General features: G+C 64.7%; 1 protein-coding gene across 8 annotated transcripts in view; it reads left to right on the top strand.

Annotated features, from left to right (window-relative positions):
- Window positions 1-14,943, top strand: part of PITPNM3 (PITPNM family member 3) — a 62,494-nt gene that overhangs the window by 3,499 nt on the left and 44,052 nt on the right. For 6 of the 8 annotated variants that reach the window (XM_047707550.1, XM_047707551.1, XM_047707553.1 and 3 more), the window contains exon 2: window positions 12,772-12,867. In XM_047707550.1, the coding sequence (XP_047563506.1) occupies window positions 12,772-12,867 (96 nt within the window). Of the gene's footprint in view, window positions 1-122; window positions 198-12,445; window positions 12,868-14,943 lie in introns of those variants that run through there. The other 2 variants (XM_047707554.1, XM_047707555.1) reach the window with 2 other exon arrangements.

Below are 14,943 nucleotides of genomic sequence, written 5' to 3'. Positions count from 1 at the left end.
AAGGCAGCGGGAGGGAGCGGCGAGGCGGCGGCTGCGGCGGCCGAGGCGCGCGGGGCGGGGGCGCGGGGCGCGGCGCGCGGAGTCCGCTCGGGGCCGGAGGCGGCTCGGCGGCCGGGGCCCGGCAGGGGAGCGGCGAGGAGCGCGCGCGGCGCAGCCGGAGCCCGCCGCCCGGGATATGGCCCAGGCGGGCCACGCAGGTGAGGGCGGGCGCCGGGAGGGCAGGGCCGGCGGCCGGGGGGAGGGACCCGCGCTGCGCGAGGAGGGGCCGCGGGCCCAGGTGAGCCCCCGCGCAGGTGGGCGGAGGTTCCGGGAGGGCCGTGCGCCCCGCGTCCTTCCTGCGCCCCCGGCACCTGGAGGAACGGCGCCGGCGCGGGTGGGGGCGGGTCTGCGGCACCCAGGTCGGGGTCAGGCCGCCCCCCAGGCCTCCACTGCCACCCGCACGGGCAACCCAGGGCGCGGGGACCTCAGGGGCTGTCCGGTGGCCGCCGCTCCATCCCACGCCCCCAGCGCCAGCCAGGACGCGCCCCCCTGTCCTGCCCCTTGCTCTAAACAGGACGCGCTGATGCCCCAGCCCCCAGCTCAGTTAGGAGACCCAGATTCCTTCTTGGGAAGGAGGGGTGCTCGGGCCGCACCGCCGGGGACCGTCCCACCCCTTCCCCCCACCCGACCCGGAGGCAGAGCGTCAGGTGCGGGGGGTCTGAAGGTGGAGCCTCTTCTGGGGTCCCCTGGGCTCTGCCCTTCCCCAGGCGCGGGGGGGGGGGGGGAGCAGACCCGTGGTGTGAGGGAGTGGGCGTTAGTCATTAGTTCATTCGTTCATTCATTCATTCTGACGGACTTTCATTCACCAACATCCGCTGTATGCCAGGCCCTGAGCTGGGCGCTGGGGAGCAGGAGTTGCACCACACTCTGGGCCCCGCGGTGGGGAGAGTCCCCAAGGCCGGCCCCACGGTGTGGGCGACCGCCAGCCTGGTCTCAGCAGGCTGGGCTGGGGAGGCTGGCGTGTGTAAATGTTCCGAGAACTCACACCCAGCCTGTGACGTTGGCAGGTGCTGTGCCATCCCTCGGGACGCGGCATTGGTCTGGCACGAACCCCACCCCTCTCCCTGCAAGCCATGACCATGCCAGAACAAGTGTGAATTCACCCGTGTGCACACTCAGTGTGAGCGCCCTGGGCTCTGTGCAAATCCAGTGCCACCCCACGAATGGTGCTCTGGACCTTGGGCCGGGGCTGGATCTACCCCCCACCACTGCCTGCACATGCTGGGCTTGTGACTTATGGCCCCCAAGGAGCCCTGCAGGGGTGGGGCAGGCCAAGCGAGACCCAGCTAGTGTGCAGCACAGCTAAACACCCATTCCTCATGGAGGTGCTGCGGGAGGCACCAGGAGATGACGCGGGGCAGGCTGAAAAAACGCTGTCTCCCTCCCTCCTCCTGGAGCTGGGGTCCCTCCCCACCCCCACTGCTCCCAGAGGGCAAGGCAGGGTGTGTGTCCCGCCCACCACCCCCGCTCCGTGTGTGCGTGTGCGTGCACAGCCCTGCACAGATCACCTGCTGGGGCACGGCCATGATGACAGCAGCCAGCCGCACGCCTGAACTGTGTTCCAGGCATCGTGCACAGTGATCCCAGAGGGGGAAATGCTTCTCTCCCCCTCCTAAGGCATCGGGAACAGAGGGTCCGGGCAGAGCCTCCTCTGAAGGAGGAAGTGAGGGACTGTCTCCATCATGGCCCCGTCAGCGGCCCCCACAGCCTGGGGTGCCATTCGGCCCCTGTGCGGTGGCCCGTGGTCCTTTGGGTCCCAGGTTGACAGCGGCAGGTGAGGCACTGCCTGGGCCGGAGCGGCTGGACCTCAAACTGCTCTAACATTTTGTCTTCTCGGCGTCTGTTCTGTGCCTGGCCCTTCCCTGCGGGGAGCCGGGACGCCCTCCTCGGTGGGTCCCAGCACCCAGGCCCCTCACTCCTGTACTCAGCTGCCCCTCCCAGGAGCCGCTGGGACTGACCCCGTAAGAAGGGTCGATGCCTGCTTTGCTCAGTCCTGGGCCGCTTTGCATTTTGCAAATGTCCCTTCTGCTCTTCAGGCTCTAAGCCTACTGACCTGAAAACGGCTCTCGGTGGCGCGTGCACGGGAGCCACACCAGCAAAGCCGGAACAGAATAGATTGGCCAGCTTTAGAACAGAGACAGCCTCACAGACGGGGGCCCACAGTCCTCTCGCTACAGCTAGAGAAACTGGGGTGCAAGGGGGGTCGTAACACAGAGAGGTGTGGACGCTCACAACCATCCGCGGTGGATGGGCAGACCGATGGTCAGAAATGATCAGGCCATCCTGGGAGGTGACGCTGGAACCAAGAGAGGCTGAAGGTTGTGGGGGAAAGCTGTGGGAGGCTGGCCTGTGAGTCAGGGTGTGTTCTGTGACCTGCGAGACGTTCCCTCTAAAACTGGCCAAGGGGCCGCCTAGTGAGGGAAGAGACAGGGGTTTGGGCCCCAGAGTCACCATAGCGCATGACTCTGGGATTATCATATCGTGGGCTAGTGAATGGTGTTCCTGGGCTTGTGCAGTGTCCAGCCTGAGCAGCCAGCCATGGCTGTGTCAGCTATGTCCGACGGGCGCTGACGGGAAGCAGTAAAAGGACTTTCACTTTGCCGGGAGATCCCAGGTGCAGGAAAACATGTTGGGAGTTTCCAGAAGGGATTGGATAAGTTAGAGTGTTGGTCCCAAACAGGTTGTTAGCAGGTCCGGGTCTCTGGGGAGACTTTAGTCACCCAGGCCAGAGCTGTTGTGGTGCCCTGCATCCAGTCTTGAGAGGGGAGGGGAGGGCCTGAGGGAGCTCTAGGTCTGGTGGACAGGAGGGGCCAGGCCTCCCTGCGGGGATGGTTGTCTGCATGCCAGGACTACCTGTGGGTGGCGGAACAGAACAGAGGAGGCCCAAGACAGTGAAGGCTGGAGGTTGTAGGCGTTACGCCTTAGAGGCTGGTGAATTTGGACAGGAAGATGGCGAGGGGCAGGCCTGGGGTTGGGGAGGGGCTGGACGGAGGAGGAGCTGGGTGTGGAGGGGTTGGAGAGGGGTGTTGGGGGACTGGAAAGAGCTCAGGATGGAGAGCAGCATGGAGGACGGGGCCGATGGCAGGTTGGGAGTTTTGGCAGACTCTCTGCCCCGGGGGAGAGGCAGGTGAGGCCTGGGCTGGCTCTGTGGAGAAGGGCTGCTTCCTGCCCCTGCCCGCCTGCCCGCCTGCCCCCCCCCCCCCGCCCCGTGCCCCAGCAGTTTGGGACCTCTTCTCAGCAGGGCAGGGCCTTGGGCTGGAGGAACCAGTTTATTAGCTCCCAGGGGCTGGCCCTGCTCTGAGGGGAGGGGCCTGCGGGGCCTGGGCTGGGTTGGGCAGGGGACTGGTCCTCTCCTAGAGGAGGGACCAGACTCAGCAGCACTTTGGGGAGGTGCGAGGTCATTGTCTGAGCCACTGTCAGTGGCAGAGCTGGTGGGCCTGGTAGGCGTCCACCAGAGACGCTTTGCTGCCTTTCAGCCTGGGCTACGCGGGCTGCTGGGTCCCTGAGTCTCGTCTCAGGCCTGTGGCCTTGGGCCCCGGAGCCCCTGTCTTAGCGGGAGGCCCCGTCTACCTGGCCGTTTGTTTGGGAGTTTTCAGTGGGACACGGAGCATGAGCACGTGGCTAGACCCCCCTTGCAGGGGCCAGATCTGCGTCCCACTGGCCAGAGGGTGTGACGCTGGCTTACAGACCTGTTCCTATGCCCTGAGGCTTCCAGTCCCACCTGTGAATTAGCTGGGCAGGAGACTGAGGCCCAGAGGGCACGGGGCCCTCTCCTGAGGTCTGTGTCTTCAAGGACGGGGGTGTGAATGCTCATGGGGAATGGGATGTTATGGTGGGTTCTGGCTGGGGGTCTGGAGGCACCGTGGTTGTGATGTTAGGCCTCCCACCTGCTGGCTGGACAGCGCCTCTCCGGTGAGGCTCCACGTCACTCCCATTTTGCGGATGAGGAAACGGAGTCCCGGGAGGGTGAAGTGTCTCGTTCTAGAACCCTGTGAAATCAGAGGCTGGGCTGGAAGTAGGACCCGGGGCTGGTTGGGGCTTAACCTTGACTTGCCCTCCTGGGCCTCAGTTTCCTCAAGGGTGGGGGGTTGGGGAAGGGGAGTGGAAGAGCCCCGGGAACCAGGACTGGCTCTAAAGTTGCTGTGGCTTTAACACTGGTCTTTCTTCTTTCTTGGCCCGTCCCTATGGCCTTGTCCTCTGGGTGGGGGAGGGGGGTCTCCTCTCTGCTCTCCTGACCCCCCAGGGACCCCAGAGGGCTTGTGGGGGATGGGGCCCAGCACAGAGAACCCACGTGCCCTGGGGGTCACCAGATTTGCAGCCAGGCCGGGAAGGGGGTGGCTGACTCCCCCACCCAGGGCCTGGGGTGGGAGGGGGCCTAGATCACGTCATCAGTGAGCCTGGAAACCATGAGATCCCAGCCCCCCACACACGCCCTCAAATTCTCTCTACTCCTGGCTTTAAAATCCTTGTTTTCTCAAAGAGAAAGAAAATGCTAAGTTGCACACCCCCCCCCCCCCCACAAAGGAATGAAGCCTCCGTGAGTCACTCCGGAGGTAAATGCCACCTCCAGGGCCCGCCCGCCCAGCTGTGCGGGGCCCTAGTCCTCACGGGGTCCGCGTGTGGGTGGGGGGCGCCGCCTGCCTGTCAGCGGCTCCGGCTCGAGTTGGGTCCCTGCTGCGCCCCCCCCGCCCCCACCCCCCACCTCCAGGCTCTCTCCAGGGAGGCGCTTGTGAGGTTTACTCTGAGGTTGGGGGTGGCCCGTCTGTGGGACACGTTCATGTCCCAGGGCAGGGGAGGTTTTGTGGCCGCGGGAAGAGGGGTCAGCCTGTGTGGCCGGGGCTGGCGGTGGCAGGTGCTGTTGCGTCAGACACCAGAAACGGGGTTTCTGGCCCACAAGCTGCTGTCGCGGCTTCTCGGTCCGGCTGGTCCCCAGGCCGGTGAGCAGCGGAGCCTGGGGCCGACCCTCCAGGGGTGGGTGACCCGGGGAGTCCGGAGCCCGTGCTCCCTGGAGAGGGTCACCTGCGTGTTTGCAGACTGGTGTGGGGAAGGCCAGCGAGGAGGCGCCCCCCCTTCCTGGATGGCCATTGTTCTGGAGGGGAGGGAGGTCGCCGTCTCATAGCCGGGATGCCCAACGAGGGTTGGAAGCAAAGATGGAAACCTGTCAGGCTGTGTCTGAGAGCGGCCTCTTCCGAGGGGCCTGCAGCCGAGCTGGTCACATCACGCAGAGCTCCTGCTCAGGGACTGCCCGCGGGGTGCAGGACTCGGGGTGTGGAGCAGCCGTGGCCGCCCATCCCTGTTCGCGTACCCCTGACCATCCCCCGACCGCTCCACAGCCTGTGGACCCCTGTCCTCCTCCTCGACGCCTCTGCCTGGCCATGGCCTGAGGCTTCCTTCTCCTGTCCTCGCCCACGTCCCTCCCCTGGGAGTCTGGTCCCGGCTGAGCAACTCTGGAGTCATCCCTGGTGGTAAAAAGAGCTATTTTCGGCCTTCCCGTTACTGCCCAGGACGTGTGGGGTGTCTCTGCCCTGCTGTCGCTCTGTTCCCGGGAACCTGGAGGAGCGCTGAGAGCCTCGCGCAGCCCCAGCTCCAGGGCCCCAGCTCCGAGTCAGCACCAGGTGGGGATCCCGTGGGGCAGGAGGTTGCCTGGGGTCCCCTGTGCTCTCTGGAGCAGCCTCGGAGCGGCAGGTAGTAAGGAGGCCCACGCAGGGTCACCTTGGCCCTCACTGCTCCCCAGCTGCCAAGGGTGGCCTCTGGGGCTTTTGCCACAGTGCAGGCCGGCTCCTGGGGGGGAGGGTCTCTGCAGCTTCCTCCGCGGGCTCTGTCCCCCACTCCCCACAGGGGCTTGGGGGTGTGACTGGGGGGGGGGGCTCCATCCCCACCGCCCTCCTGAGCGGCCTGTAGGCAGCTGAGCCCTCTGTGGGAACTCCCATTCGCGGGAGGACAACGCCTTCTCCTCGTGGAGTGGGAGTCTGGAGGACGGACCGCCGGGCCCTCGGAGGTTTGCTCCCAGCAGCTCTGACCCTTGGGGAGCCAGGCTGGCAGGGCTGATTGGAAATGCCATAGGTAGCCAAAGCGGTTAATCACGGGTTCTCTCCTAAAGACGGGAACTAGCGAGCGTTGCAGTGGCATGTTCACGAGCCATCAGAAGGCAGATAGTTTCAGAGTAACTGGTTGAGCCAGATGTGTCCTGTGGGGACCCTGGGGTCCTGATCTGCCTCCAGCCCGTGTCTGGGGACAGGGCTGGGACAGTGGGCAGGACGGCTGCAGGTGGGGGCCACGGCCCTTCCTCACTGGCCTCCCGGGCCATGCAGGAAGGGAGCTGTGGGAGGCGCTGCCCAGGAGTCTGTGTTGGCAGAGGCCAAGCCCCTCTGTCGTGCCCGGGGCCAGTATGGCCAGGGTCAGGTGGAAGACGGCAGCTGGCACTGGTGCCCAATTTGCACCTGGCCATAGCCATGGGTACCAAGCGGCAGGGATGGGGGCCGTGGCCGGCTATGTGCCGGGGCTGTGCCTCCGTCTGGGCCACTGCTCCAGGCGTGGGCGGTGGACGGTCTCATGGCCACTCTGCAGCCAGCCTGGAGCCCACGCCTGGACTCGTGGGGCCGCCTGGTCCCCCAGGAGCTGGATTGGGTTCCTTCTGGTCATCCAGGACCTGGGCTCCGGGTGCGAGAGCCCCAGCAGACAGGCCCTCCCAGGGCTCCCCGCGTGTCCCCGAGCAGCCCAACCCATACGCGCATCAGTGGCGCATACAGCAGTTTGGGAAGAGTTAGGACTTGTTTCCATAGCAACCAACCCCCAACCTGCATCGGTCTCCTTCAGCGGCTTCTTCTGGCCTCTCATCCCTCCCTGGTGGCACCCGTGAGGGCTGAGCACGGGCCGGTCGGCCCTGGACAGGCCTGCTTCCCGGACCCATGGTGACCAAGAGAGGGGGGTGAGGATAGGTGCACGGGATGCTCCCCCGAAGGGCCACCCCTGAGGTCTCTCCCGCAGGGGGCCGTGCCCAGCAGAACGAGAGCTTCCTTGGTGCCCAGTCCTGGAGGCTTCCCACCAAGGGTGTGCCCCAGGGAACCCACTGCCCAGTGGGCAGGCAGGCAGGCCTGGACCCAGGCTCTGATGGCCCAGGAGAAGGACGTCAGGGGTGCACAGAGGAGGCAGGCTCCAGACCCCCCTCAGGGCTGGGAAGGCTCTGCACTGATTCCCCCAGCACAGGTGGGAATGAGGGGAGGGTGGGGACCCAGGGAGCGTGGTCCAGGGCCTCCCAGACGCCATGTGCGGCAGGAGCCCAGAAGTCCTGGCCTCGTGATGCTCAGAGTCTGGGGGACGGGGAGCTGTGCCGGTGCGGGGCGGGGGCCCCATGGAGTCTGTGTGCACAGACTCCGGCGGAGTGCGGGCGCGGTGCTAAGCCTGTTACGGACACTCATTCATGCAGTCCTCATAGCGCTCTGAGTGCTGTTATTGCCCCACGTCCAGAGCGGGAAACTGAGGCACAGCGTGGTTAGCAGCAGTTACTGAGATGCCCGGTGGACGGCGGAGAGGCAGGCCTGGGATCTGAACCAGTCTCCAGGGGGTGGGTGAGCAGGACGGTGGTCCACATCGTGCTTGACTGAGGCAGAAGGCCAGGCTCTGGGGCCGGGGCCAGACCCCTGCGTCTCACTCCAGGTCCTGCGTGTGGACTCGTGGGAGCCCAGGCCAGAGCAGCGGGGTGGGATTCTGAGTGTCATGAGACTAGTTGTGACGCCGTGCTCCTAAGGGAGCCCCAGCAGAGCCCTTGCGGCCCTGAGGTGCACGTGGCTCGCAGGCGCCATGTCCACCGTGGCTTCACGTCTGGTCTCGGGCTGGCCCAGTGCCGGACGGCCCTGCCCGGCCGCTCGGAAGCGCTGGAGCCCCCAGAGGCAGCTGGCAGGTGCTGCTTCAATCCCGGCTCCCTGTGGCCGTCACCGCAGACTCCCGGGGCCCCTCCGTGCTCTGATGAGCCAGACTTCCCGTTCCAGAGGAGAAACTTCTCCATCCAGCATCTGCAGTCATGGTCTGACTGCGCTGACCTGTGTCTGTCCTCCCTTCCACCCTGCCCACCCAGTACACCCTGCCCCTAAGGCTCAGCTGGGCCCCCTCCCCAGGAAGGCCTCTGGGTCCTCCAGCCTGCAGGGCCTCTGCCTGCGGGACACGCTGCCCACACTGTGGGGTGCAGAACTGATCTTCAGCCCAGTGGCTGGGCTGCCCCTCGTCTGTCCTGGGCTCTAGCGAAGCTGCATCCCAGGGGCAGGGACCAATCCAGGTCGGCTCGGCCCTAAGTCCTTCTCCCAGGGTGCGGTCTGGCTCATGGCCTGGCCCCAGAGGAGTGAGCCGATGCCTTCCCCCTTGGGCAGGGCTCCTGAGCTCAGCATGGTGTCTCCCCTCAGGTAGGCTCCTGCCCGCAGGTTGGGGCCACTTTGGGGGTTCCTTAGCACAGGGCCGAGCATTCCTGATGGCCCCTGTCCGTGTGTCCCTCCGTTGCTGTGTCCCTGGGCCAGCCCACTTGGGGAAGGTGAACAGGTGTGGCCGGTGATCGGAGCTCGTGCTGGGGAGGCCCAGGCCTGTGACAAGACTACACTGGGCGGCAGGAGAGAGCTCGGAGCCTGCTGGGGGTCAGGGCCTCATGGGGGCAAGGGATCCTCAGCGTCCCTCTGGACAGCGAGGCTGGCTTTCCCCCTTTCTCTTTGGTCCCGATTTAGAGCTTTAAGTTGGAGGAGGTGGGACAGGAGGAGAGTCTGCTGGAGGATGTCAGGTGAGCCTTGAAGGACGTGGACGGGTCTGTGGCCGTGGGGGGCTGCTGGGAAGCCCCCGTGAGCCCTGGCTATACCTCAGTCCTGCCGCTGGCAGGGGACCAGGGCACTGGACCCTACAGTGGGCAGTCTGGGCCGAATTCCCAAGGTCCGGGTCGGAGCTACGATGCCCATCTCGCAGGTGACAGAAGCGAGGCCCCACGAGCTTCGTGAGTTTCTGTCCCGGGCCTGTAAGTGGTGGTGGGAACCCAGGTTGGTGTCACTCCACAGCCACATGGTAACATTTCTGCTGAGTGTCCACCCCTGCCGGTGAGCCGGTGTGTGCGTGAGGCACAGAGACGGGGAGGGCGTTCTGTGGGGGCACATGTGCTTGGGCGTGTCTTTCGGACAGGCTCAGGAAGGGTGGCCTCGGGAGGATGGCCGTCTACCAGGAGGGCAGGTGCATGTGGAGATGTCCACACGGACACGAGGATACCCAGACACTGACTCACAGAGCCAGAGGGCAGGTTGGATGGGTCCCACTTCCCGCGCCACCTCGGTCACTGACGGGCTTTGTGGCCTCGAGCAAACAGTGGCCCACACCCTCAGCTGGGGGGCGGGTCATGTGCACGCCTTCTGCCTGTGCACCCCACACGCGTGTGTGCAGGACACACATGTACACATGCTCGGTGTGTCTGGCTTCTTCTCATGGACCGATGCATCTATAGGAAAGTCTCACATCCTCATCCCGCCGCTCCCCTGCAGCCGCTCCCCCCCACTGTGATCCCCACGAAGCCCAGCCCATCACACCCATGGTCAGCGTGGCAGTGACCTAGAGGGATGGTGGCCCAAAGGGAAGGATGTGGGAGGTGCCGGTGCGTGGCCTATAGATCCCGGAGCCTCTGCCCTTCAAGCTCAGGCACCGGACAGACTAGCGTGAAGCTTCCTCTGAGCCCGTTGCCCCGCCCGACCCTCAGGGACCAAACAGCAAGGACAGTGGGACCGTCCTGGCTGTCCAGGCTTCACCTCGTGGACCAGAATGGGTGTGCGCAGTGAGGCACATCTGCGTGTCAGTCTAGTGTACGTGCTGCTGACCGGGAACGTGTGTGAGTTAAGGTAAATTCGGCAGGACATTTAACTGACGGTGCTTTCTGGATCGCAGGCCTCTCTGCATACATTCGGTTTCTGCTCAAGCGCTTCTTTTGTGGGTTTGGTTTTTTTGGTGCAGGTTATAAATGGTTTTGCTTCTTAAGTTTCTAACTCCGGCTCCTCCTGACAACGCAGGGGTGCGGCTGGCTTCGTGTGTCGGTCTCATACCCGGCGACCGTGCTGTTCCAGGGCCGTTGCTGGTGGGTTTTTTCGATTCTGTAAAGGTTTTGTTTCTGTGTAGATATGATGCCATCTGAGCATCGAGGCGGTTTGGGTTTTTCCTTTCAAATCTGTATCCCTTTGGTTGCTTTTCCCTGTCTTGCCACAGCTGCTGGAGCACCCCCTCCCCCCAACACTGGTGCAACCTCGCAGGAAAGACAGTCTGTGAGCAGGGACTGGCTGCCCAGCCTGCCACGCGGCCCACAGGGACTGGCAAGCATCGAGAGCTTAGAGAGTCCCTGAGGGGAATGTGGGTGCCCCTAGCTGGGACTCCGGGCTTCAGAACGCACCTCCCAGCATGCTTCTGGCCTGGCTCCCGGCACGGTGCTCAGGCTGTGGGTGCGTTTGGGAGTTAGTGGTGAGTGAGGCTACAGCGACAGACAGGGGCAGGGTCCCTGGGCCCATGGGGCTGGTCTTGCCCTTCAGGAACAGTTTGTGCTGTGGGATCTGGGCGTATAGCAGGGAGCAGTGCCAGCTTCCTGCAGGGGTGTGGGGCACGGAGGGGACAGGGCTGCCTGGGCTCCCTGGGGCTGTTGGAGTGCCCACGCCCGGCTCCCGTAGCCAGGGCTGGGGCAGCACGCACCTCTCCCTTGCTCATTGACGTGTGTGCCAGACAGGCTCCTCCGATGCCGGTCAGAATCGAAAACGGACATTCGCCGTCAGGTTCCTCAATGTGCAGATGAGGAAACGGAGACAGGGATCTTCTATAAGAAGGCGGGTTTCTCCGGACACATGACGTGTGACCTGCTGGCCAGGGCTAGTGCCCTGGGAGGACCAGCCCTGAGTGCAGGGTGGTTTCACTGTCTCCCCTAGACTCTAAGATGCCATAGTCCCTACTGGTGACCAGACCTCTCCAGTCACATGGTCGGTGACCATGCGTTCCGCGTGTCTCCTGTGCGACGTGCCGTGTGATTACCGAGCGTGATTAGGAAACCTGTAAGGACGTTTGCTGAAAGAAAAGTTTCAAGTGTTTCCCGAAGGGCCCGTGTGCAAGCGGGTCCGTGCCATCGGAGCCCGAGTCGCTCCAGCGCCCCCTGGGAGCTGGGACATGCGCTCTCAGGCCACACGGTCCGGTTTTAAAGATGTGAAGGTGTGAAGAAACACCCCTCCTCAAATGGGTAGAATAGGTTGACTCAGGAATCGAATCACTAAGCCCTGTAGAAGCCACGTCTCCCCAGCCTCTTCCCATCAGAGCCGCTCCACAGGAACGTTTGCTGGCGTCTTGGGCATGTCCTCCCCAACGCGGTGACATGGCTGGACGTAAATTTGTACCATAATCTCTGTCGCGGACGCTCGCTGTGGGCTCACGAGTGCTGTGATGCGTCGCTTGAGGGGGACACCCTCCCCGGCAGGTGTGAGCTGTCCTCACCTTACAGCTGGGGAAACTGAGGCACAGGGGCCGTGGAGGGGCTCACCCGCCCTCCCATAGCTTCTCAGGGCCGCAGCCCAACCGTGGATCCAGGCCGTCCCTCCTCAGACCTGAGCATTTAACCAACACGCCGCCAGAATCCGTGTGCAGACACAGGCGTGTTTTCCAAACTGGCCCAGAGGAACACACCGTCCCGGCCCTTCCTGCCTCTCTCCCTCCTGGCCTTGCCCATGGGCGTCCTTCCACCGGAACCACTGCACCGCTCCGTCCTGTCCCCACGTGGACGCCGGGGCACCTTCCAGGCTCCAGTGCTGCCGGACATGATGGTTAAACCGCTCCCCGATGACCCTCAGGAAAGTGACGGGGCAGGTTTCTCCCGACACCTTCATGGTTTCAGTTTGGACAGTCCCCACTCTTCACAGGTCTGGGGATGAATGAAGGACGTGAGCGCCCGGGTGCTTGTGGAGGGAGCTCAGAGAGGGGCTCCAGGGCAGCCCGGCGCGGGCGGGCGGAGGAGGAGGCCACGTCCCGTGTGTGTCCTTACTGCCCTGGAGGGCCACTGGCGCCCATCGTGCCCCACAGCTCTGGGCCTTCCACAAGGCGGATGCTGCACCTGCCTCCCTTCCCATCCTTCGAGCCCGTGGCCGGTGGCCGTCCATACCTTCCAGGGCAAACCAAGGCCGTGGCGTGGAAGCGGGGGCCGTGGGGTTCCAAGCAGGGCAGGGCTCAGGCCTAGGCACCCTCCCGACTGGGGCTTGCCTGTCTAGGCTGCACGCATGGTGTGGGCGTCGACCTCCCCGCCCCCGTCACCCTCCCACCACTGGGCGTGGCCAGAAGCAGGCGGCCTGTGGGAAGACGTGGACACGACCGGCCGTGACTTTAGGGGCCTCCATACCCTGCTCCGCTGACCTTGGTGTCCCATTTTGAGCAGGTGGTGGGGCCTTCGAGAGGCGATCGTGAACAGAGCCCCCTTCCCACGGGAGAGACCCCACGCCCTCGCTGCATGGCCATGCGAGTCGTGATGTGCCCGGCGACCTTGGTAGCAGCCTCGGCTGATTCCGGTCTCAGTTTGGGGCCCACTTGCACCTGCCCCACTGCGGCACGTTGGAGGGGGTCGGGGGCCCAACGCAAGCTGCGTGTCCGGCCGGCTCGGCGAGGGGCGGGGCTGCTGGCAGCTGTCGGTCTGGGGGCGCAGGTCTGCCTGCCGCACGCCGGATGCAGTCTCGGGCCGGGCTAACGGAGTGTTCCCTCTGGCAGGTGGCCCTCCCCCGGGCGGCGGTGGCCCCTGGCACCTGAGACACGTGCTCGGCGATTCCGTGGAGAGCTCAGACGATGAATACTTTGATGCCAGAGGTGAGTGGACGCTGTCATCCCATCGTTGGCTGGATGACCGTTCTAGAAGCCCCGGGAAGGGGCTCCCTGTGGGGGTTAGTGTCTCTCCCTCCTTGGACACCACGTCCCACACATCACAGGCACCCGATCCGTGAGTCCCCGGCAGGGGCTCTGCCTTCACCCTTCCGCCTCTGGGTCTCCTTGGGTGCCGTGCGAGGCGCTCGCCGGGCTACAGAGGCCATGGGGCGTGGCACTGCCCTCCTCAGGCCTGTGGTTCGGTGCGGAGGCCGAGCCCAGCAGTGACCCCGGGGAAGGCACACTCCTGAGGGGGAAGGACGCCGCGAGTGAAACGCACCAGACGTTCCATGGTGATGTGGGTCCCTGATGGACATGGGATGGGGGGCCTGTGGTGTCCTCTCCACGGTAACGAGGGACGAGGGCAAGGAGCCTACCAGACACAGGAAGTGGCAGGTGGGCAATGGAGTGTGTCCAGAATTCCCGAGTGTCCCGTGGTCGCGCTTGCAGGGCCTGTGTGCGGGTGGACGAGAAGCCCCACAGGCCTCCTCCTGCCCCTGGAGCACCTGGTCCTCACCAGCTGGCTTGGCCCCACCCAGGAAGGGCACCATATGTGTGGGGTCAGCTCACTCCTGGGACGGCTGGCTTTGAAATGCCTGGCAAAATGGGGTCTTGAAAGACAGACTGTGCATTTGGGACACTTGGGGCACACGGGACACTCGGGGCACTCGGGACACTCGGGGCACTTGGGACACTTGAGGCACTTGGGACGTGATCTCAGCCTTGCCATTGATCGTCTCCCAGCTTCAGTTTCCCTGTGCCTTCCATGCCTCCAGAGATGGGGAATGCCTGGTTCCAGTGCCTTCCAGGACGCCCAGCTGGGCAGGGGGAGGCTTGCCCCTGAGGCCACCCCCGAAACAGCCCCCTTGGGACTCGTTTGCTGTCCCCACTGGTGTCCGTCTGGAGGGGATGCCGGGGCCACGTCTCCGTAGCAACTAGCCTTCAGTGTGAGGACAAGTGTCACTACTCTGATGCTTAGGACGTCTGTTTCAAATACTTGGCCGTTCATCGGGGCTGGGATTCCTAGAGGACGGGGATGGCCTGCAGTGGGAGCACTATGGTGTGGTGTGGTGGACGGGTCAGGCTCACCTGCTTCCCCTCTGAGGGTCCCACCTTCCGCCCTGCCCACTGTGCCTCCCGCCACACCTGTTCTCGCTGTGGCCTCCCCTCCCCCGGCCACAGGTCCGCCCTCTTCCCCTCCCTCTGCCCTAGGCTCCTGGGAGCCCCGTTGTCTGCTCCTCACTGCCTAGCACCCCAGCCCTCAGCCACAGGAGCCGACCCACAGGCTGTGCAGCCCTCCTTACTTCTGGGCTGCCCCCTTCCCTCCTCCTGGTGCTCCGTGTGGTCCCCCCTCAAGGCCTCTGGAGGGTCCTGGGCTCAAGCGAGCAGTCAAGGATGAAGCCGTCCTCCTCTGCCTGAGCTGAGTCAGGCCCCACTGGCAGCTCTCAGCCTTGGGGCCAGGCCGTGGGGGTCCAGGACTCGGGGGTCCAGGACTCGAGGGTCCCCTCCCTGGCCCTGTCCTCCCGCCGTCCCCTCCCCCAGCAGGGCCCTGCGTCCTCCAGCCGTTGGGGAGCCCCTTGGTGGGGTGCTCGTGCCGAGCAGGCCCCTGCAACATTATGTCCTCCTCCTCAGTGTTCTGATGGGGAAGATGGGGAAACTGAGGCCACATCAAGATGGGGTGGCGGGGCTGGAACCCCAAAGCTCAATGTGGGGGGGGTCAGGTCCCTTTCTCTGACTTAGTACTGAGGTTGGACCTTCTTCCATCCTCCAGCCTGTAGGCCCAAACAGGGTTTCCCTGGTGGGGCGGAAGCCCCTCGCTCTGATAGTGCAGGGGAGAGGGTTGGGCTCTGGGTGGGGGGCTCGGCTGTGTGTGAGGGGTGCGAGGCATTGGGGGCAGGAGAGTGGAGCAGGCTGAGCGCCCAGCACCCCCTGGGCAGAAGGCCAGCTCCCTGGGCACTGTGGGCTGGGTGCTGGGGTCCAGATTCCCGACCCAGAAGAGGTGCCTCCCTCCTGTCAGTCACA

This window comes from Lutra lutra, chromosome 16, assembly GCF_902655055.1.
Source record: "Lutra lutra chromosome 16, mLutLut1.2, whole genome shotgun sequence".
NCBI lineage: Eukaryota > Metazoa > Chordata > Mammalia > Carnivora > Mustelidae > Lutra > Lutra lutra.
Note: the sequence above shows the minus strand (reverse complement) of the source record. Positions and strands in the feature narration are given on the sequence as shown.